At 43.3% G+C, this 24,079-nt stretch overlaps 1 protein-coding gene across 1 annotated transcript; it reads right to left on the bottom strand.

Moving 5' to 3' along the window:
• Positions 1 to 15,520: 15,520 nt before the first annotated feature.
• On the bottom strand, positions 15,521 to 22,912 carry LOC100759544 (liver carboxylesterase-like). The gene is given in 14 exon segments (XM_027406113.1): positions 15,521 to 15,707; positions 16,120 to 16,192; positions 16,595 to 16,738; positions 17,154 to 17,298; positions 17,594 to 17,674; positions 17,794 to 17,894; positions 17,897 to 17,927; positions 18,219 to 18,317; positions 19,450 to 19,708; positions 19,790 to 19,923; positions 20,590 to 20,728; positions 22,077 to 22,281; position 22,804; positions 22,838 to 22,912. Coding segments are annotated over 14 exon segments (1,674 nt in total).
• Between the last annotated feature and the right edge of the window lie 1,167 nt (positions 22,913 to 24,079).

The raw sequence follows: 24,079 nt of genomic DNA, 5'->3' as shown, positions 1-24,079 counted from the left end.
TTAACAATGCTGTTCCTAATACATAGTAAACTATAAACTCTTAGTGTCTGTGGCCTCAGACAGGAGGATTACATAAGCACAGGGCAAGATAACAAGACCAACATCTCAGAAACAAAACAAAAACCACAATCACAGTAACTTACAAGCAGTAACAAATGTTCAGTTGTAGATGAGAAATTCAGGGTCCAGACAACCACAGATCTGCTTTGTGGTGAGAAACTGGTTCTCTAGAGGTCTGATGGATAACATCGTATGCCCTCTGCTGGTGGAAAGTGTAAACAATTGCATTCCAAGGACAACATTAGGTCCCTGCAGACTTGAACTGTGGACAGGGAAGAATTTATTGAGGTTGCTACTGTTAGCTTCTCTGTGTTTTCATTTCTGTATATACACACTAAACTTCCAACAGAGAGCCAGAATGTGTTCTAGACTTTTAATAGTTAACTCAATTTTAGTAGCTTGAGTGTGGATTATTTTTATTGGGTGAGGGATTGATCTTGGGGCTTGTGCATGAGAACTATACTTTTCAGACTACTGTGGATAATTGAAATGCAATTAAATTAATCTCTTTCAGATGTGTGGTTTAGTAAGTCTGAGAAAATTCTCAAGTCATGCAACGGCACATCAGTTTCAGAACAGCCTCACTCCCCTACCAAAGGCATTCCTCCAGACACTTTGTTGTCATTCACTACCTTTGACCCCGTTTCAATGTAGCCAAGACATTACTTTATCTTACTATATTGGGACTTATCTCCAATGCAATATAAGTAGAATGTTTAATGACTGACTATGTCACTTTACATAATATTTTTGTTTCCTTATATTGTGGAATGACATCTAAGTGTACACATAACACATTCTATTCATGTACCAAATCTATGCACAGTTGTTTCACTAGCTTATTTGCTCCTCTTTTTTGGACAAGAGCTCTATGTAGCCCACAATGGCCCTGACCTCAAGGTCACACTACTTGGCTTCCTGAGTTGTTGAATTGTAGGTCCTGACCTACGATCCCAGGTTTGGTTTTTAATAAAGTTGTATGAACATTCTCACACATAGTTTCATGTGATCACATGTATTCAGATTTTGTATTTATAATCTAGAGCAAACTTCCTAAGTCAGGAGACACATGTTAAACATTTAAAGAAATTATCGGCCCTCTGCCTGCCACCTGAGGTGAGTCTGGGCACTACTCTGCAACCAACTTCCCCCATCACCCCTTGTTCCCTTCTTCCTTATCCTCCCCCAGGACAAGAGTGCACCTGCCCAGACCAGAAGGCCCACCCTGAGTTCAGACACACCTCACTCTTGGTTCCCCCTCTGCTCTCAGCCCTCCACCTGCCACCTGAGAGAGGGAGAGACCCCATCTGGACCCACTGGAAAAAGGGATGGGAAGATGACAGAATAAGAACACACTCAACAACAGAAAGACCAATATGACACCACCACAATCTAAGGACTCCACACCAGCAAGATCTGAAAAGCCCAACACAGAGGATGAAGAAGAGATGGACCTTAAAACTTATCTTATGAAGATGATAGAGACCATTAAAGAGGAAACAAGAAAATCCCTTAAAGAAATAGAAGAAAAAACAAGCAAAAAACTACATGAAATGGAGGAAAACACAAACCAAAAAATTCAAGAAATAAACAAATCTCTTAAAGAATCTAAAGAAAGCCAAGAAAAAACAACCAAACAAGTGAAGGAAACAATTCAAACAGTCCACGGTTTGAAAGCAGAATTAGAAACAATAAGGAAAACACAGTAATGAGGGGATTCTGGAAATAGAAAAGCTGGGTAAACAATCAGGAACCTCAGATGTAAGCATAACCAATAGAATACAAGAAATGGAAGAGAGAATCTCAAGTGTTGAAGACTCATTAGAGGATATACAGTCATTGACCAAAGAAAATCTCAAGTCCAACAAATCCCTAACACAAAATATCCAGGAAATGTGGGACACCGTGAAAAGACCAAACCTAATAATAATAGGTATAGAAAAGGTGAAGAAATTCAGCTCAAAGGTACAGAAAACATATTCAACAAAATCATAGAAGAAAACTTCCCCAACCTAAAGAAGGATATGCCTATAAAAGTACAAGAAGCTTACAGAACACCAAATAGATGGTGTTCAAAAGAACACAAAAAGAAGTCCTCTTGCCACATAATAATCAAAGCACCAAACTTAAGGAATAAAGAAAAAATTTTAAGAGCAGCAAAAGAAAAAGGCCAAGTAACATATACAGGCAGACCTATCTAAATTATACCCAACATCTCAAGGGAAACTTGAAAGCCAGATCCTGAATAGATGTTCTACAAATGCTAAGAGAACATGGATGCCAGCCCAGACTACTGTATCCAGCAAAGCTTTCAATCACTATAGATGGAGAAAATAAGATATTCCATGACAAAACCAGATTTAAGCAATACATATCCACAAATCCAGCCCTACAGAAATTCATGAAAGAAAAACTCAAATGCAATGAAGATGACTATTCTCAAAAAACCACAGGCAATAGATAATCCCACTTTAACAAACACCAAAAAAAAAGTGGGGAAATCCACACACAATAACACCAACAAATCCAAAACAAACAAGAATAAACAATCAATGGTCATTAATATCCATCAATGCGAATGGTCTTAACTTGCCTATAAAAAGATACAGGCTAACAGAATGGATACAAAGACAGAATTCATCCTTCTGCTGCATACAAGAAACACATCTCAACTTCAAAGACAGACGGTACCTCAGAGTAAAGGGTTGGGAAAAGATTTTCCAATCAAATGGACCCAAGAAACAAGCGGGTGTAGCAATCCTAATATCTAACAAATCAGACTTCAAACTAAAATCAAAAGAGATAATGAAGGTCATTTCATATTCATCACAGGAAAAGTCCATCAAGCTGAAGTCTCAATCATGAACATCTATGCCCCAAATACAAAGGCACCCACATTTGTAAAAGAAACATTACTAAAGCTCAAATTACACATCAGTAGACTGATTCCCATTTTTCTGAGCAACTGCCATACTGATTTCCAAAATGGTCTTACAAGCTTCTCAGTTTCAGGAGGTATCATTTATTTTTTTATCATTTTTATTTGAATTAGAAACAAGATTGATTTACATGACAATCACAGTTCCCTTCTCCCTCCCTTCCTCCCCTACCACCTCCCAACTAAAGCCCTATCTATCACATACCCTTTCTTCTATTCTTCACCTGACTCAACCTTTCTGCTCCCTCATGGAGGTCCCATTTATTAATTGAAGATCTCAATGTCTATGCTACTGGTGTAATGTTCAGGAAGCGGTCTCCTGTGCCAATTCAATCAAGGGTATCACCCACTTTCTCTTCTAGAAGATTCAGTGTGGCTGAATTTATATTGAGATCTTTGATCCATTTGGACTTAAGTTTTGTGCATGGTGACAGATGTGGATCTATCTGCAATTGCCTGCATGTCTGAATCCAGTTCTACCAGCACCATTTGTTGAAGATGCTTTCTTTTTTCCATTGTATAGATTTAGTTTCTTTGTCAAAAATCAGGTTTTGATACATATGTGGGTTAATATCCGGGTTTTCAATTCAATTCCATTGGTCTACCTGTCTGTTTTTGTGCTGATACCAAGCTGTTTTCAGAACTATGGCTCTATAATAGAGCTTGAAGTCAGAGATGGTAATGCCTCCAAAAGTTCCTCTATTGTACAGAGTTTGTTTTGGCTATCCTGGGTCTTTTGTTTCTCCATATAAAGTTGAGTATTGTTCTTTCAAGTTCTGTGAAGAACTGTGTTGGGATTTTGATGGGAATTGCATTGAATCTGTAGATTGCTTTTGGTAAGATTGCCATTTTTACTATGTTGATCCTACATATCCAAGAGCATGGGAGATCTTTCCATTTTCTGGTATCTTCTTTAATTTCTTTCTTTAGAGACTCAAAATTCTTACTGTACATGTCTGTAACTTTTTTGGTTAGTGTTACCCCAAGGTATTTTATGTTGCTTGTGGCAATTGTAAAGGGTGATGTTTCTCTGATTTCTTTCTCCACCAATGTGTCATCGGCATATAGTAGGGCTACACAGAGTTTATTTTCTTTATGGCACAAGCTAGTCATTTGGTCAAAGAAACTGCTCTTGCCTCAATTGCTGACAGTATACTGTCTAAGCTGGACCAATAAGAGACAAAAAATAACTGCCATGATTTGCCAAGAAAGGGTATTACAGTCATCCAAAATTCCCTGCTGTCAAAAATTTCAGTGTATAGATCAAAGTTGGATGCCTAAATATTACAGACGAACTTTGGGTGACTGAACAGTCAGTCAGCTGTTGGTGTCATCTCTTAATTTTAGAAGCTGGTTGCTCTGCATTTCCTTTTACTCACATAATATTATGTCCTTCTTAGGTCTTTGATGGGATTGAAGACTAGATTCTTACAGTTATGGTTCTCCATATACCTCCTCTACTCTCTGCTACATGGTGGTGCTGTCTTTCAGCACAGCACATTCATCTTGCTTCTTTCTGGGTCTCTCATGACTCCAGATTCCACCTTTTTCCTCCCAGCACTTTCCTAGTCTGATTCTCCTGTCCAACTCTTTCTGCCCAGCTATTTATTAAACCAATCACAGTGACATATATCCACACAGTGTAAAGGAATATTTCACAACAAAGAAGTTTGTATTAACATGAGTTGGTAGCTCCTGATTGGACAGGTTAGCCAGTGTAGCCAAATAGCAAATTTTGATTCCTGGACCTTTTTGTTTTTATAGTTGGACTTGGGGATCAGTCTAAGGAATGAGTCAGTGGATAAGTAAGGAAATAGACCCTGGGGACTATTTTTAGGAACGTAGTCTAACAGTTCATCAAGAGAGAAGAAAGGGAGAAGGACAAAACCTATCTGCAATGCTTGGACCTCCTAGAGAGCCCTTCAGGTACCACTACAGCATACACACATGATCAGTGTTGGCAAAGACATGGAACTATTGGCATGCTCACAATGCATGGCTAGAGGAGATGCAAAATGGTGTAGTCATGCTGAAATACAGGTTGTAATTTTCTTCAAAAGTTAAAACTTGGCTCTTCCTTCCCTTTCCGCTGACTGATCCGCAACTAGGTGAGTGACCCCCTGCTCTTACCCAACTCCCTTCCAAAGCACCATTCACCCAGATCTCCCCAGGCTTGTGCCTGTTTGGAGTAGACATGCCCAGGCAGGGAGGAGCTCCCTGAATCTGGGAACAGGCCACTCTTCCTTCCCTTTCCACTGACTGATCCGAAACAAGGTGAGTGACCCCCTGCTCTTACCCAACTCCAGTCCAAAGCGTCATTCACCCAGATCTCCCCATACACAAGTAAGACCTGAACATCACAATGCAGATGAACCAGAAGAGAATGACCTTAAAAACATCTTCATGAAAATGATAGAGGACCACAAAGAGGACATGAGAAAGTCCCTTAAAGAAATTAAAGACAGAACAAACCAAAAAATACAAGACATCAACAAATCTCTCAAGGAAACAGTTCAAGACCTAAAAACTGTAATAGAGACAATAAAGAAAGCACAATCTGAGGGAATGCTGGAAATAGAAAATCTGGGTAAATGATCAGGAACTACAGATGTAAGCATAATCAACAGAATACAAGAGATGGAAGAGAAAATCTCAGGAGTTGAAGACACACTAGCAGAAATAGATTCATCAACCAAAGAAAATCCTAAGTCCAACAAAACCCTATCATAAAATATCCAGGAAATATGGGATACTGTGAAAAGAGCAAACCTAAGAATAATAGGTATAGAAGAAGGTGAAGAAATCCAATTCAAAGGCACAGAAAACATATTCAACAAAGTCACAGAAGAAAACTTTCCCAACCTAAAGAAAATAATGAAAATACAAGAAGCCTACAGAACACCAAATAGACTGAACCAAAAAAAAAAAAAAAAAAGATCACCTCGCCACATAATAATCAAAACACCAAACATACACAGCAGGAGGTGCAGTTTGGGAAGGTCATAAAGGCCCAGGGAAATGAGAAGCAGCAGGAGGAATTGGGTGACTGTATGCAGGAGGAGCCTGAAAGTCATGTACCCAGCAGCTTCAAACCTATCTTTCCAAGTCTGCAGCTCCTCATCTGTCATACCTCCCTGTCCTCTGAGAGCATGAGAGCAGAGTTTCCCTTTGCCCTTTAAAAAGCATCTTGTTGGGGATGTGCTCACATTGACAACAGTTATACAGTCCCATGATCTGGATAGAGAAACATCTTTGGGTTATTCCCAGCTCTTGCTGGTCCATTCCTTTCTCTGACATCACACAAAGCCGTGGTGAGTAGTTATGGAAATCAGTTCACATAAGCCCTGCAGAAGGCTGGGGTTTGTCTTGATGTTGCAGAGCAACTCTTGTGTGGTGGGGAGCAGTCAGAGTTCTCCATTTGTCATGATCAAATGGACTCTCAGAATCTCTTGAACGTTGACATTGGCAGATTTCCTCTTTTAGTTTGGATTTTGCGTATTGTTAGTCATTTTGATTCATACACTCAGTGCTTTTGGTTGTGGCATGGATTTCTGCTCCTGTGTTCATTTTGCTTAATTGTTCCATGAAAGATGTTTTGCCATGTTTTACATTGGTTTTATTTTTCTTGTTTGAAACCTTAACTGTGTGATTAAGACATTCCCCTATAAACTTCTAGAGATGCACAGGGACCTGGGATCATTTCCTCTGCTCTGTTACATGGCAGCTGCCCCTTGTATGTACCCCAAAGGCCCCCATTTCAGTTAAGAGTCCACCCACTTCTCCATGGTTCTAGTCAGGATCACCATCTCTCTGCACCTGGGGTTACAGACACAAATCTCATGTCTATTTCTACTTCAGAAAAACGACACAAACTTCTTGTGGCTGAGCATTGGCCTCTCATTGGACCTCCTACCATGCTTGTTGTCCACTAGTTTCCCATAGAATTATCCAAGGATTCCCTGTTGAACTCACTGGGAACATGAAGCATCAACTCTGTCGTGTGTTTATGAACTTTGTGTAAATACCAAGAAGCTGATACCAGATGTACAAGCGAATGTTCATCAGTGACACTGGAGTATACTCATGCTGCTGTGTGTGTGCTTGTACATGTGTGGGTGTGCATGGATGCTTGTGCATGTGTGTGTGTGTGCCTGCATTTGTGTGTGTGTGTGTGTGTGTGTGTGTGTGTGTGTGTGTGTGTGTGTGTGTATGCATGTGTGTGCCTGTGTGTGGATTTTCATCAATGACACTTGAATATACTAAAGCCTGTGCTCATGTGTTCATGTCTGCATATGTGGGCATGTGCATATGTGTGTGTGTGTGTGTGTGTGTGTGTGTGTGTGTGTGTGTGGATATTCATCAATGACACTTTAGCATACTCAAGTTTGTGTGTGTGTGTCTGTGCAAGTGTGTCTCTGAGTGCATGTTTGTGGATGTTCATCAAAGACATTGGAGAATACACAAGCTTATGTGTTTGTGTGTGCTTGCGTATGTGTGCCCATCAAGGATATTAGAGTTCACTCAAGCCTGTGTGCATGAATGCCTGTGTGTGTGTGTGTGTGTGTGTGTGTGTGTGTGTGTGTGTGTGTTCAGCCACGGGGGAATACTGGATTTCCAGACTGAGTTTGGAGTGATTTTTACGTGTGTCTGATGATGGTTCTTGAGCTGAGTTGGCCTCCATTATAATGTAAGGCCTGTAGGTAAGTCCATCATGCAATGTTGGCCTGGGATGTCCTTGTTAATAGAAATTGTATTACTCTTTCCATCTTATCCCTAAATTGATCCCTTTCCAAGTTTTGTAACATCCAGAATTCATCATCACACCCAGAGTGTAGTAGCTGGAAGACAGCAAGTGGTATGTAGGGTGGATAACATCTTATCAATGCTGGTGTCTCTTTTATGGTTCGAGAAAACTCCTTTCAGTTTTACCACATCTCTAGAGTTAATTCACATCCCACACACACACACACACACACACACACACACACACACACACAGTGCCTGAGACCCTACTTTTCTTTCGTTCATACCCTATGTCCTGTCTTACATTTCAACAATTTCTCTCATGTTTCAGGGTGACACAAGTTTGTCAGACTTCTTCATCCTTTCAAATCATGTCTTCCCTTGATCTTTGTTTCTTTGGTCTTTGTTTCAACCTCTAAGTGACCACTTAATTCAACTCTGATCTTTCTTATGCTTTCTCATAATTGCTTTGGGGTTTGGGTTGGCTTTTTTTTTAAACATCTGACCCCAAGATTATCATTACGATGTTGAGGAAGCTATGATTTTCATGAAGTATAAATTAGAACTACAAACTACTCCCCTAAACCTTCCTTTGTCTTTTGACTTGTAGCATCTTGTGGGGGCCCAAAGCCCCACCTTTCCCGGTGGTGAACATGGAAGAGGAATTACCATTCATGAATCTCTGGGATGGAGATTTTCCATCACCTTGTAGAGACACTGGTTCCAGTCTGTCCATCACGACCATTGCTGATGCTATGTGTTGCTTAGGCCCCAGGGCCAAAGAAAGCCTGGGACTCCTAGAAACAAATAGGCTTAATGATGCCCTGAGAGAAAACAATATGTTCAGCAGGAGAAAGAGTGGGGGTAACATTCTTAGAGAAATATGGCATGTCCCAAAGAGCCATTCTCTCAAGAGGCCTACAGGTCCTCCCACCCTCCCTCCCAACCTAAGGAGGGCAGGGAGTGAACCTGACTTGCCCACATTCATGACATCTGAAGACAAAAAGGGGCAAGAGGTGAATGAAAGGAGAAAAAGCAAGAGCGCCTCTAGGTCAAGTTCTCCAGATTTATACAAGCTGCTGGATAAAACCCTGGAACCCCAAGGAACAAATATGCTCAATGTTGGCCTAGCAAAAACCAATATGGTCCACAGGAGAAAAGGGGATAGTACCATCCTTGGTGAAGTATGGCAGGTTCCAAAGAGCAATTCTGCAGGTCCTCCAACCCTCCCTGCCACCCTAAGGAGGGCAGGGAGTGAACCCGCCTTGCCCACACTCATGACATCTGAAGACTACAACAGGCAAGAGTTGGATAATGTGAAAAAGAGCCAGATGTCCTCTAGATCCAGCGCTCCAGATTTATACAAGCTGCCGGATATCAGCTGGCCTTGGAATTCCGGCCCACAGTTTTCTCCTGTGCCCGCCCATAACATCAATAAAGATTCAGAGGACACAGAGAGCACTAGCTCATCTAGTGATAGTGACTCATCTGAGGACTCCCTCTCCTGCCTGGAGGACACCACTTCTTATTATAACTCAGCTCCCCATGATGCTGAGGAGGCTGAGACTGAGGACACGGGCAGTGACACCATGCTCAGTGTCATATCCCTTGATTGGCTGTGGATCCACGAAGACAACAGTGGTACAGGGATGCCAGGACCACAGAGTGACACAGAGGTCACAGCTAGCATCAGCACATCTAGAGATCTGAAGGAAACCGATGTACAGTGCAGGGAGGAAACACATGACACTATCGACATCCTGGACATCCAGAGTGAGAACCCTGAATATGAAAACACCGAGGAAATAGCGGTTCAACAGTCACCACCCATCTCTAGCAAGGACCAGCCCCAGGAGGGAGCCATAGCCTCCAAGAAGAAGCACAGAAGGGGCTGGAAAGGGGTGAGGAGGTGAATTAGTCACCTCTTTTCCAGTTTATGCTGTTGCCTCCTCACCCCAAAGACAGAAGACACAGTTCCCAGGTAAGGGACAGCAAGGCATGGGACATGGAGTCCCAAGCAAACTAAGTGGGCATTCCCTGGTGTATTTCATCTTTGAAGTGCAAGGCCCTTTGCCTCTGATACTCTGCAACCATGCATAGGACATGAACCTGAAGATGTGTGTGGCCCTAGAAGGAGCTTTCCCACTGTATCCCTTTATGTGGCTCCTGGGGACTGACCACCACAAAGGGTCCATGACCCATTGATCTGTTGACTACATTAGGCTCATGAGAGATATCATCAGATGAGAATGTAGCCATCAAATGCCCCACTAGAGGCAGCGGTAACTCACTGCACCAAGTACTTGGTCTGCAAACATGTGGACATGAGCTCAGAAGCAGCAACCACATCAAAGCCTTGCATGTCATGGTGAGCATAACTCCACCTCTATGGTTGTTCAGACTGACTGCTTGCTCAGACAGTCTAGGCTTATTACCCAACTCTAGCTTCAAGGAGAGTACCTCAGAAAACAAGGAAACTGGGACAATTGAGACCTCTCCTATCACACATTTGAGATCACATGCGTGTGCACCAGAAGACACGGATGAACCCAGACACACACACAACATGTGGGAGGCATTAAGGAAAGGGAATAGAACAAAACATGCATGAAGGTTTCATCTCTCATAAAGGATTGTCCTTCCATGTGACATCTGTTCCTCGACCTGCCATAACTCTGACTGTGTCCACCAGCATTCAAGTGAGCGGCTCCTGCATAACTGTGGTTACAATTTGCTTTTTGTCTCCTCAGGTGAGTCTGCTGAAAAGCCCATGTGTGGCTGGAATCCCTGAAGAAGAGCAGGGCAAACTCTTGGCAGCTGCCTTTGTGTGACCTCCACAGAATGGCAGCTCTTGGTTTTCTGTGGGAGCCATTCCCACATTGACTCAGTATTGTGGACCCTATGGGTCACTTCTGCTTGATGTTGACACATCAGGACTGTACATGAGCCTGGAGCAATGTTCCACTCTCCATAATTGCACTAAGATTTCCCTGACCTGACATGGAAATTCCTTTATTTTATTAAATGTTCACTTGATTTTCATCCTGACCCATGTCTTGTCCTTGAAAGAAACTTATGATATCCAGTCCCAAGTGAAGTGCAATATTGCAGCAAAATTCTCAGTCAGGACTCTCTAATCCTGTGTGCTCTTCACTGTGGCATGGACTTCCTGGTAATATTCCACACCAAAACTGTGGCATTGACACCTGAAGCAGCTCTTGGGCCAGGGCAAGTATGTCTTGTTGGTAGCTGTGTTTGAAGGCCCTAGACATGTCCAGTCTGCAGCCCTTCCACGGGGATACCCAGGGCTTCTTCATGGCATTGACATGAGAAGTACAGGAAGGAGCTAGAAAGGCCTGCCCTTCTCAGGGTCACATGGCACCAGGCTCTCATTGATGGTAACAACACAGACATTTCCTAGGATGGGAAAATGCAAAGGAGACCTCAAGGGATGTAAAGCTGCCAGCCACAGAGAAAAACATTTATAGGTCAATGAATCAGCCAGAGGCCACAGGAGGTCCTCAGTTCAGATGTCCCTGCTTCAGCTGTGCAGCCATCAGCACAGATCTGCATCAGGAAATTCAGAAACACAAAGACCTCTGAACAAAGGAAGCACATTCAGGAGACAGAGCCAGGATGATCTCTGTGAGTTCAAGATGTCTACAATGGGAGTTACACCATTACATAAGGGAAACCAAAAACCAAAACCAAAAAAAATGAAATAAAATGAAACAAAAATTTAAAAGGGGGAAGGAAAAAGCAAAGGAAAGTTGAGAGAGTGGTGTATGTATACTGCTTGGTAGGCAAGCATGAGACCTTACTTCATCCTCCTCCTTTTGCAAACAGGTATCTTGACACATGCATGGAGTCCCCCATTGGGCAGACAGCCAGATGCTGATTCCTGGGTCTCACTCTCAATCCTGCCAGACTATCAGAATCCCTGAGACCTCATATTAATGTGTGATGCTGTGTCAAAAAGACAAGGTCAATGTGTCTAAGGAAAAAATACTGTGCTTTTCCTTCAATATGGACATACACAAATGAATGCATGTGTACACACAGACACAAGTATACCTGCACACATGTAATAAGAAACAGACAGACGAGCGCGAGCGCGCGCGCGCGCGCGCACACACACACACACACACACACACACACACACACACACACACACGCAGAATCATAAAAGATCAATTGAACTTTTGTGTCTCTCAAGGCATTTTTACTTCTGTTTCTTTGGGACAGGACTAGTAGCCTATTCTGAAGGTGAATGAAGATCCTCTGTATCTAATGGTGACCTCAAATGTGGATCTGCAGATTTGCAGGCAAGCCTTGTCTACATAATGAGTTCCAGGACAGTCAGGATTACACAGAGAAACCCTGTCTGTTTTCAGACACAGAGGGACAAGGAATAGCTAAAGCATCTGAAACTAGCTCAAGATAAAGTGATTAGCCTCAGCATGTATTGAAAGACCCCCAGAATCTCAGGCCCCCAGGATCTCAACCCAGGACCCGGCCACCCCAATCACCAGGCAGAGGCAAAAACTTGATGCAAACAGCACGAGGCTTTATTGCAGTTGTTTAACGAGCTAACCCCATGTTAGCTCTGGCTTTTCATCCTTCCACCTGTAAGACCCCCCAGAGACTCAGGCCTCCAGGATCTTTTTCCCTGACCGCGGCCACCCCAATCACCATGCGGAGGCGGAAACTTGATGCAAACAAACTACAGTAGTTTGGACTGGCATCCATGTTCCCTTAACATTTGTAGAACATCTACCCAGCACCTTATGGCTTTAAGAGTTTCCATTTAGAAGTCAGGTGTAATTGTGATAGGTCTACCTTTATATGTTACTTGGACTTTTTCCTTTGATGCTCTTAATATTTTTTTCTTTATTCTGTAAGTTTGGTGTTTTGATTATCATGTGGCAAGGGGACTTCTTTTTATGGTCCAGTCTATTTGGTGTTCTGTAAGCTTCTTGTACTTTCATAGGCATATCCTTCTTTAGGTTGGGGAAGTTTTCTTCTATGATTTTGTTGAATATGTTTTCTGTACCCTTGAGCTGTATTTCTTCACTTTCTTCTATACCTATTATTCTTAGGTTTGGCCTTTTCATGGTGTCCCATATTTCCTGGATATTTTTGTTAGGGTTTTGTTGGTCTTGAGATTTTCTTTGGTGGATGACTGTATTTCCTCTAGTGAGTCTTCAACACCTGAGATTCTCTCTTCCATCTCTTATATTCTATTGGTTATACTTACATCTGTAGTTCCTGATCATTTACCCAGCTTTTCTATTTCCAGCATCCCTTCATTCTATGTTTTCTTTATTGTTTCTATTTCAGCTTTCAAGCCTTGAACTGTTTGAATTGTTTCCTTCAATTGTTTAGTTTATTTTTTTCTTGGCTTTCTTTGAATTCTTTAAAAGATTTGTTTATTTCTTGAATTTTTTGGTTTGTCTTTTCCTCCATTTCTTTATGGGATTTTCTCATTTCCTCTTTGAGGGTTTCTATCATCTTCATAAAGTTGTTTTTGAGGTCTTTCTCTTCTGCTTCATCCATGTTGAGATGTTCAGATCTTGCTGGTGTAGAGACCCTAGATTCTGGTGGTGTCATATTGGTCTTTCTATTGTTGTGTTCTTATACTGTCATCTTCCCATCCCTTCTTCGAGTGGGTGCAGATGGGGTGTCTCCCTCTTCTCTCATCTCCCAGTGGGTGTAGATGAGCCAAGGCTTCAATGTGGGCAACTCTGGATGGTCTGACCTCTCCTGGTGTTCTCCTCACTCAAGAGGAGGGCATATGGGAGCCAAGACTAACGTAGAGGACAGAGGGCAGAGGGCAGAGGGGGGCCAAGACTGAGGTGTAATCAGACTCAGGGTGGTCCTTCCAACCTAGGTGGGTCCAATACACGCAGAGCAGACCCAGGAAGTTTCAAGAAGGGCTCTTTCTTACTTCTGTATATCTTACTTTCACTCTTATTCCATGGCTGGCTGGGTGGCTAGGTGGCTGGCCCCTGATGTCCTCCTCTCCTTGTTCTCGTCCTGCTCCTCCATTGTTTCACCTTCTATTTATTCTCTCTTCCTAGTAGCCCTGCCTATGCTTGCTCCTGCCTTGCTATTGACCATTCAGCTCTTTATTAAACCATCAGGTGTTTCATACAGGAACAGTAACACAGATTCACAGAGTGAAACAAATGCAGCATAAACAAACCTTGAACACCTAAAATAATATTCCCCAACAAGTCCACAGTGGAAGAAAACAAAAATATTGTGCAAGGTGACATACAGTCATAGAAAATTCTATTTATATTAAGATTTCAGACAAGCCTCAATATAACAAGACAAAGTAATGCCATAGTTACTTTGAAAGCAGACTAAAGTTACTGAATGAAACCAAAAGGGCCTAAGGAGATCCTTGGGTGGGGTAAGAAAGGTTTTTCTTAACCACTGAGCCATCTCTCCAGCCCCAGGGGAGGGTTTTTCTAAATCTGATGTGGTGCCAGTTACATGCTTTGAGAATTTTCTCAGACATACTAAACCATACATCTAAAAGAGATTAATTGCACTTAAACAATCTGCAGTAGTCTGAGGGTATACAAGCCCTAAGATCAATCCCTAGTCCCATAAAACAATTCACACTCAAGCTACTAAAAATTAAATAATTTAAAGTCTAAAGCATATTCTGACTCCCTGTGGGAAGTTTAGTGAGTATATAGAGGACTGTAAAGCAAAGACAAGCTAGCAGTAGGAATGTCAATAAATGTTCTACATAGAGAATGGAAACAACCTGCATGGTCAGTCTCACTAACAGGAAGATCTTCCCTTCCCACAGTTCAAGTCAGCAGGGACCTAATGTTGTCCTTGGAATGCCATTGTTTACATATTCTACCAGCAGAGGGCACAAGATGTAATCCTTGAGACCTCTAGCCAAAGACCGGTTTCTCACCACACAGCAGATCTGTGAGTGTCTTGGGCAAGGATTTCTCAAAATACAAAACTGTACAATTGTTACTGCTTATAAGTTACTGAGCATCATGGTTTTTGTTTTCTTTCTGAGGTGTGAGTCTTGTTATCTTGCCCTGGGTTTATGTAATCCGCATGTCTCACCCTGCAAGGTTTGAGGCCACAGACACCAACAGTCCAGTTTGTAGTTTATTATCTATTGAGAACAGCATTGTGAACGTAAGAAGGCAATACAGCTTGGGAAAATCAGGTTTTCTACTGGTAACTTGTGAAAACATGAACTCCGCTGAGAGAGGACATGGGCTTCACTGTTTGACGAGGGTCTGAGGCTTGAAGAAGATGAGAGAGAGGATGGAGAAAAGACGATTGGAGGGAGAGAGGGTGGAAGAAGGGCAGAGCCTAAAAGAGTGAAGCGTTGAAGAAAATGAGAGGAACGCACGGTCCCCATACGGTTGTGGGACCATCTATTGAGTCTAATAAAATGTGTACAAAATGATGAGTAACACACAAAGGGTTTGTCATACACTACTGAAAGGACAAATGCTGAGGGTAAAAATGCTTATGTAAGCTTTTTTTTTTTGGTTTTTGGAGACAGGGTTTCTCTGTGTAGCTCTGGAGCCTATCCTGGCACTCGCTCTGGAGACCAGGCTGGCCTCGAACTCACAGAGATCCGCCTGCCTCTGCCTCCCGAGTGCTGGGATTAAAGGCGTGTGCCACCAATGCCTGGCTTATGTAAGCATTTAATAAAATAAATAAAGGGACTCTGAAACCTCAGGATGACCACATTTGCCCTCAACCACACACACCTTCCTGGAACCTGCACTAAAGCTCCCCATGCTTGTCCTGAGCCTGCTTTAGCTCCTGGATCTTCTGTGGCAGAATCTTCGTCCAAAACTGCAGCTTTCTAGCCTTCAGGGCTCGGCCCACAGCAGGCTGAATGTCCAGCTTCAGGTACTGCTCATCATGAACCAACTCAGGCCAGTAGGGTAGACCCTCGCTGTTGGGGTTCCTGTGGATATGCCACCAACAGGGAAGGGTGAGGTCACTCTCATTCAAGGCCTGATCCCTTGATTTGTATCAAAGTAATAGATGAGCAGCAGTCCAAGGGCCTAAGGGGACAGATGACTGGTATACTGATATAGAATACAAGTGTCACTCACTAATGTCTGGTTCATATGAAGCAAGGGAAGATGTCTGGTTTTGTGTCTCCCTCTCAAAGGGAAAATCTAAAGAACAGTACCACAATACTATAACTCACCAACCAGATGTCTGTGGGGTGAGCAGTAACTGAAAGCTAGAAGGTATCTGCCTAAGTGTGCCAGGGCTTGGAGAAAACTATGGTGTAATTAAGGACCCAGAACACATGAGAGCCCTGGATGGAAACAAAACCAGAGGAGGGTGAGGGAGGGGCATGTTCTCACCCTTGTCTTGCAAAGTTGGCCCAGTGCTTCATCATCCTCCTGTTCAGCAGCTTCTCCTCCTCAGTGAAGTCAACTGCAGACAGAAGGAGACAAGGGTCCAAGTCCTGCTCACCTCATGCAGATGCAACTCATGCTCTACTATAGCAACCACAGCCTGAACCTGAATGCTCTGCCTGGTGTGTACTCTCTTCCCTCAGCACTCTGAACCCAGCGTCCATTCAATCTCTACTCAGGTTTATGCCTACCCCAGTGTGTGCTCATTCCTTCCAGCACAAGCTAGATGGACAAAGGTTCATATTCTATCTCTGGTACATTTTTTGTTTTATTTTGGGTATTTTTTTAGCTCAGAAATGGTTACCATTTGATCCCATTCTCTCATAGAGCCTCAGGTTCCTCAATTGTCCTGAGAGTGTACTAATTCCTCAGGAGCACATCAGGGACACCATTCAGCACAAGGAAAACTAGAAAGGCTCACCTTTCATGCCCCAGAAATCAGAGCCAAAGACAAAGTTAATGTGATCACCATGGTCAGCCCTCACATGAGATGGTCTGACATGCTTATGCTTGATGAAGCTGGGCTGGTGCTGGAACTCATAGAAATAGACAGGAGCATGGGGACCTGGGGGTGAGGACACATGTTAGCATCATCTCTCACATGGAGCTTTTCCTACCTAACATTGGTGACAAGAAACTTTGCTCCAAAGTTATGTGGAATCACAGTGGAGTGGTGAGCTGCAGCCTGGAGTATTGGCTATGGGAAAACCTATTTTTTTTAACAGTGACCCTGGCATTCCCAGATGATGGTTTTGACAAGGCCCCAAGTGTAACTTCTATATTTCCTCCTCTGGACCTGGATGAGATGTCACTCTTTTCCACTACACATAAGTATTTACTAAGGTAATTGGCTTAAGAACTCTGGTATCAGATACATGATCAAGACATGTGTCAGGCCTGGAGACTTTACAGAGCTCACCTGGGACCCACAACACTGAGTGCCCCCCTACTGCACTTGGTCTTGCTAAAGATGTACTCACACTGAAAATATGCTACTCGGAGTGCAGGGATCACAAACATGAAGTCCTCCATTAACTCTCTGAACTGTGCTTGGGGGGTCTGTGGGTCCTCAGTGTCCCCCATGTACTCTTCCATTAGCAGGTCACTACATTCAGGAGGCAGCATCTACACCAAGAGGAATCAAGAAGAGTGATGCAGGACAGGACCTTATGTAGGTAATCAGCAATCTCCTAGTAAGGAATGGGCCCGGGGTGAGACAGGGTATAGGGTATAGGTACAAGCTTTGGTAAACCCACACAGAAACACACACATACACAGCCTTTATTTCTGGTCATGATATCTCAGAAGAGTATATGGGAATAATTATAATAATTATTATTAATGATTTTTCTAAGACTAATCAATAATAATAAATAGTACTAATAATAATTCTATCAGGACATGAAACAAGGTCTCTCACCATCTGTGCTGCTCTGCTCTTCAGAACAGCTGGCAGGGTCTCTCTGGTTATGTTCTTTATGACATGATCAAGGCCCATGTACTGGGAAGTAGAGAACAGTTTTAAGAATAGGATGGCTTGGGTCTAGATCAAAGTATTTCTGAGTTCCCACTACCCACAATTTGAGTTTAGATTCCCAGGGGCTTAGAACTAGGTCTTACCAAGGGCATTGCCCAGCCATACTCATCACTGTCTACACCAATAATACTGGGGACAGGGTGAAAATCCACAGAGGCCAAGAGCTCCTGAGGGTGCCTAGGGTCCCATCCACAACACCAGGGATCATAGTGAAGACCTATGGGGCATTAAGTGTCAATGATGAAGATGAATCATACAAATGTTGTGATGCCCATTTTCAGAACATAGTAAAATATAGAACAGAACACCCATCTATTTCCCCATTTCCTGTCTCATCCCAGGCTCATTCCAGAAGAAACTGGACACCAAAACACACCTAATTGTTATTTCTGCACACAGGATTAAAAGGACACCAAACCTTGGAGACCAGTTAACTGGTTAGAGTAGTAAGTACTGACAACCCCACATCCTAGTGACCAGGTCCTCCAATCCACACAATTCTCCCAACCTGGTTGATAGCCAGAATTTCTGCTTCAGTCTTGTCTCGTAGGCAGTGTACCAGGGCCTCTGAGTCCTTGGTCTCACATCCTGATAAGTTGGCCATTATCTGTAAATGGAACAGGCACTGTTTTGCTCATCTGTCCCATCAGGGAGCAGAGTTTCCTTGATTTCAAATAGATGTCATTGCCTCTAAATACCAAACCCTACTGTTTGTTGTGTATGAAAGGACTTGAGGGGAATTGTTCACATTTTCAGTTGCCCAGCAGTAACAGCTGGGAAATGGATATTTGCATATTTGTTTTGAATTATTTGTGTGTGTGGTGTTCATGTATGACAATGGGTATGGTGTGTCATATTTTGCCTATGAAAGTCAGAGAACATCCCTGAGTGTCACTGGTCACCTTACCTTTTGTATGCTTTGTCTACACCAGCTTAGCTGGACTATGACATTACAGGGATCCTGCTGTTTAAACTGCCCATCTGTCCATAGGAACACTGGGTTTACTGAACACATATTACCACCTCTAGCCTTATGTGGGCTGTGGGGATTTGAATTTGGGACCACACACTCGCACAGCAAATGTTTATACCAGCTGACCCTTTCCCTTTGTCCCAATTAGATACTTTTTGTCAACTTGACACAAGCCATGGTAATCTTGAAAGTGGGACTTCAACTAAGAAAATGTCTGTATCAGATTGATTCACAGGTGAGTCCAGGCATTTTCCTGATAAATGACTGATACAGAAGGGTACATCCCAGTGTCTGTAGTGCCACCATGGGCAGGCATCTTAGTCTGTATAAGAAAGCAAACTGAGGAAGCCATGGGCTACATGTCAGTAAGCAGGGTTCCTCCCTGTCCTCTGTTCAGTTCACCAGGGCCCTCTCTGAGTATCCACTTTCCTTCAAGATGGACTATCAACTGTATGCTGAAATAAATCTCTTTCTTCCCAAGTAGCTTTTGCTCATGGTCTTTATCACAGCAATAAAAGCAAACTAGGAAACCATGAGGAATAATTTTGCCAATGGTGGAAGACATTGTGCACAGCCTTGCTGTCATATAATTCACTCAGCATACATAAAGCAGAGAGGATGAACTCTAAATATTATGACTTTGAGAAATTACTGGAAAGAAGCAATTTCCCATGATCCTTGTTTTCCTCAATTAACAGATTAACAGAGTACCAGAGGCAAGTACTGAGATAGCAAAGTAGGGGCTGGTGTTGATGAGGATACTTACTGTGTAGACCATCTCAGATGTGTCAGAGATAAGGTCAGGCAGTAGGGCCACTCCACTCTGCATAATGGCTCCATGGAAGAGTCCTTTGGACATGGGTGACATTACAAGTGAAGACACACTTGTGCCACCTGCTGACCCACCAAAAACAGTGACCCTGCCAGGGTTGCCTCCAAAGTAAGCAATATTCTGTTGGACCCAGCGTAGGGCAGCCACTTGGTCCAGGTAGCCCCAGTTGCCTCTGGCATGCTTGTCTCCAGTGCTGCGAAGTGGCAGGAACAGGAATTAGAGGTCTCTAAATATTCTACTCAGCTCCCATTTCTCATCCCAGTCCCAGGCTCACCTGAAGAAGCCAAGGATACCCAAGCGATATTGGATACAGACAATTACTATTTCCTCAATAGCTGACAGTATGGATCCATCATTCATGGAAGCCATTCCTATAACCAGTGCACCACCATGGATCCATACCATCCCCTAGAGACATCAACACAGATCTCAGGAGGACCACACCCAGCCCAAGCTCAACTGGAGTGCCTATTATATTATCAACTACTTTTTCTCTGTGCAGTTTGATATACACACAGATCTCCTCGGGATTTTGGGATATGGCCCACTGATGGGGTACCATAGGCCTAGAAGCATATTTCTATTCACACTTCCCCAACAGGATATCTCAGCATGGATTCATGGCTCTTGATCTAAAGTGAAGTCATCATAGTTCTCAAACCCATCAAAGTAGAGCAAATAGGAGTGTCTCCATGTGTGTCTTTCCTGACTGCTAATCAGAAGGGACATCAGATTCCATTTGCACCAAAGATAACCTGGAGTAAGAAATTTTGGTGAAGTCAATATGCAGCCCTTGAACTCATTCCAGAGTGAGTCTGCCAAGTTGAAAGCAATAGAAGAATTCCTGATTTAAACAAAGACCTAGAGCCCTTTACCTCTCAGAGCCCCAGAACTCTGAGTCACTCACCCATGTTTCAGCAGCTGACCATGGCTGAGATGACTTTCTTGAACCCAATAAGGTAAGACTACTAATCAGGGTCTAAACTACAGTGGATTTCAGAATTATTTTCTCCCTTCCAATCTTCCAGAGGAATAAACATCCTCTTCCCCAGCTGTCCACAGCCTGACACTCACAGGTAAGTTAGAACCTTCATGGGCATGAGCTGGTGTGTAGATGTTGAGATACAGGCAGTCCTCAGATATAGAGATGGGAGGCACCATCATCTTCCTCTCCTTTAAAACTTGTAAACTCAGCATATCAGTCTGCAGACACCTGGGAAAATGGAAAAGTTAGTCAAAGATATGTGGTGTTCAAACATAAATCTTAGTCTGAATCTTCTTTCATCGACCTTTAGATACTGCTTTCCATGGTATCATGCTAACATGTGACCCCTCTCTAAAGTCCCTAACTACCAAGATAAAGGCCATGTGGAATTGGAAATGTAGCAAGACTTTTAGGGAGTCCTCTGGTTGGATAGTAATATCCTGAATCAGGCTAGTATGTGGAGAATGCTGGCATCCTTTATGGAAATGATCATCTTCCTGTACTGACATTCATCACTTCTGTACTATTTAAATCCTGGTGTGGTGATTACTTTTGACTGTTGATGTGACATAATATGGAATCACTGGGAAAAGAGTCTTAATGAGGGAATGTCTAGATCAGCAGTTCTCAACCTTCTTAATGCTGCTATCTTTTAATACAATCCCTCATGTTGTAGTGATCCCCAACCATAAAATTGCTACTTCAAAAGTGTACTTTTGCTACTCCTATGAATAGTGATGCAAATATCCGACATGCAGGATATCTGATATGCAGCCCCTGTGGGAATAGTAACTCACAAGTTGAGAACAACTGGTCTAGATCCTTTTGGCCTCTGGGTATGCCTGTGGAAAATTATCTTGATTATGTTCATTGAGACAAGAACACCTGCCTATTGTAGGAGGCACAATTCCCTAGGAAGATCTTCTGAATTGTGTGAGAATGGGGAGACTAAGTGAAGCATTAGAAGGCATGCATGTGACCTATAGGCTCTGTTCCTGTGTATGGATGAGATGTGATCAGCTCCCTTAAACTTCTTCCTCTGTGGTTTCCACCTATGGTTGATTATAATCAGGAATTGTGACCCATAGTAAAATCTTTCTTCACTACATTGCTTTTGTCAGGGTTCTCTAACTCAGCAACAGAACACAAACTAAGAAACTTAAGTACTGGGGTTCTATGCCCACATGGGAACTAAAGGAATGAATGGATAATACCATAAGGTGGTGAGACATTCTTCTTCTCACTCCAGACTCCCATAGTGCCTCATTTTTCTACATTGTCTCTTCACAGTTGAAAGCATGTGTACCTGCTCCTTAGTCATTGGCATCTGGACAGTGGATGGTCACAGTGACTGAAGATTGGCCTTACTGCTCCTAACTGCAGTACCAGGAGCTAAGTCCCTGCAAGTGTCAAGCCTGGCACAGTTGTTATTCTCTAATCCTTAACACGTTCATTGAAAAATGCATGAGAGACTGCCCTTAGCACAGACAGAAATCTACTATAGGACCAAGATGGATGAAACACTGCAGTGTGGCCTCGAGCTCAGGCCTGAAGTCCCCTGGGTACCAGAACTTACATGGCTGGCTCAGAGGTCCCATCTCTCACACCACTCCACGTCTCAGGGACCTCAGGTGGTGCAAAGCACAGTGGTCCCACAGATGGCTTGGCAAAGGGAATTCCCAGGAAGGTATAGACACCAAGTTCACCATCTTTCACAAGGACAAGGCTTCCTCTCACCTGCCCTGTGTGTGTGTTCCTGATGGGGCTGGCTAAGTCCTGTCCTGCAGGTGAAGAGATGCCATCAGCTGTCACAACTCTTAGGAATTCCTACCTCATTGTCACCGTAGTACATGGGGAAGGTAACTGGGTCCTCTCAGTTCAGCTGTGGAATGTGTAGATGAGGCCTTCTAGATTACCTAGTAGTGGAAACATTGTCCATTTGGCCCTCTTGAAAATTGGCAGGGCACTTCTCTAGTCCGGATGGTGACAGGCTCTTCGAGGCTTGGCATTATGAAAGAATTATTATCATTATCCACATGCACTAGGAGCTCTAATCACAACCACACATGGAGGAGGGACATGTCCCTCCTGCTCATCTTTCCCTGCTGGCTCCTCAGTACATGGTAACATTACACATCTCTGACCCTCCTTGTCCTACATGGCCAGTCCTGTGGACTTTAGTGGGGGCTTTATAAGGTACACAGTTCCCTAGCTTTCATCTCTCATCTCCACTAGCTCCTCTAACCCAGGTACCTTCCCTTCCACTGGCTCAGCCTCTGACATCAGAACTGGGCATCTCTGACCCTGGTCACCTCTGCTCACTTAGACAGTCTCAACATGCACATGGAGGAGGAGAAGCAGGAGCCCACAGGACACAGCATACAGCCAGCCACGAAGTCTATCGAGTGGCATAGTTGAATCCCAGGCCTAAGTTTGTGCTGCTACAAGATGACAGTCTCACAATAACAGAAAACAGAACAGGTAGGCCTAGGCAGCAGTTTATACCTTTCTGGGTGTAGGTGTCGAAATTTGGTTGGGCTGGGCAAAGTTCTTATTGCAGGAGAATTGATAAGGCAGAATGCTCAGGGAGCCAATAGCCCCAGGCAGTACAAAGACACCTCTGCAGTTTCTGCTGCTTCTCTTGTCTCTTGGATAAACACATCATGACTTCTGAAATCCTTCTGGTATACCAGGATCCCTGTCCTTGAACACAGAGTCACCACGACCCCTGGCCTTTTACTCACCAACACAATGTGGTTGTTGGAGTGAAGATGAGGGAGCAGAAAGCTGTAACAGAAGAAGCCACAGGGCTTCTGTGAATAGATACAGAGACTCAAGATGTCACAGATGGAGATAAGTGAAAGAGCAGGAGCACTGAGTGTGACCTTCATCCTCATGACACCTCTTTACTGTCAAGACTCACAGAATAGTGAGTCCATCTTCAGGGTCCCTTGTCCTTTATGCTACCCTTAGAATCTGCAGGTCCCCTCCCTGTTAGGTCATGGCAGTTTCTTTGAAGGACACTGAAATTGTGGCTCCTCTTCCTGTGTGTGCAGCAGTTCAATAACACCTTGAGGCCCTAGTGCAGTGGTTCTCAACCTCCCAAATTCTGAGACCCTTTAACACAATTCTTCATGTTGTGGGGATCCTCAAATGGTTACTTTATAACAATAATTTTCCTTGTTATGAATCACAAAATAAATATCTGATTACCACTTTCGTAAAAGGCTCCTTCAACTCCCAAAGTGGTCCTGGCCCACAGGTTGAGAAGCACTGTGCTAGTGGACTCCCAGTTGTCATCCCTCCTGCACTCAAAGGAAGGGCTTTTCTCTCCACCCAGCTCCTGGGCCCAGCTGAAGTTCCTCCTCAGCTCTCTCTGCTTCCTGGTGTTGAAGATTGGCATTACAAGAATCATCATTTTGGTGATGTCCTATGGTTGGCCTGCAAGACAATTAATGAAACATGAAAAAGACAGTGTCTTTGGATGGGACTGGTTTGTCATATACAGGGGTCTTGTGAGCATCAGGATCAAAAGGACCAGGGATAGAGCCCTTTAATGACAGAGAGAAGATGCTTTGG

Source organism: Cricetulus griseus, chromosome 3, assembly GCF_003668045.3.
Source record: "Cricetulus griseus strain 17A/GY chromosome 3, alternate assembly CriGri-PICRH-1.0, whole genome shotgun sequence".
In the NCBI taxonomy this organism is placed as follows: Eukaryota; Metazoa; Chordata; class Mammalia; order Rodentia; family Cricetidae; genus Cricetulus; species Cricetulus griseus.
The sequence above is the reverse complement of the archived record's forward strand: the minus strand, read 5'-3'. Positions and strand labels throughout refer to the sequence as shown.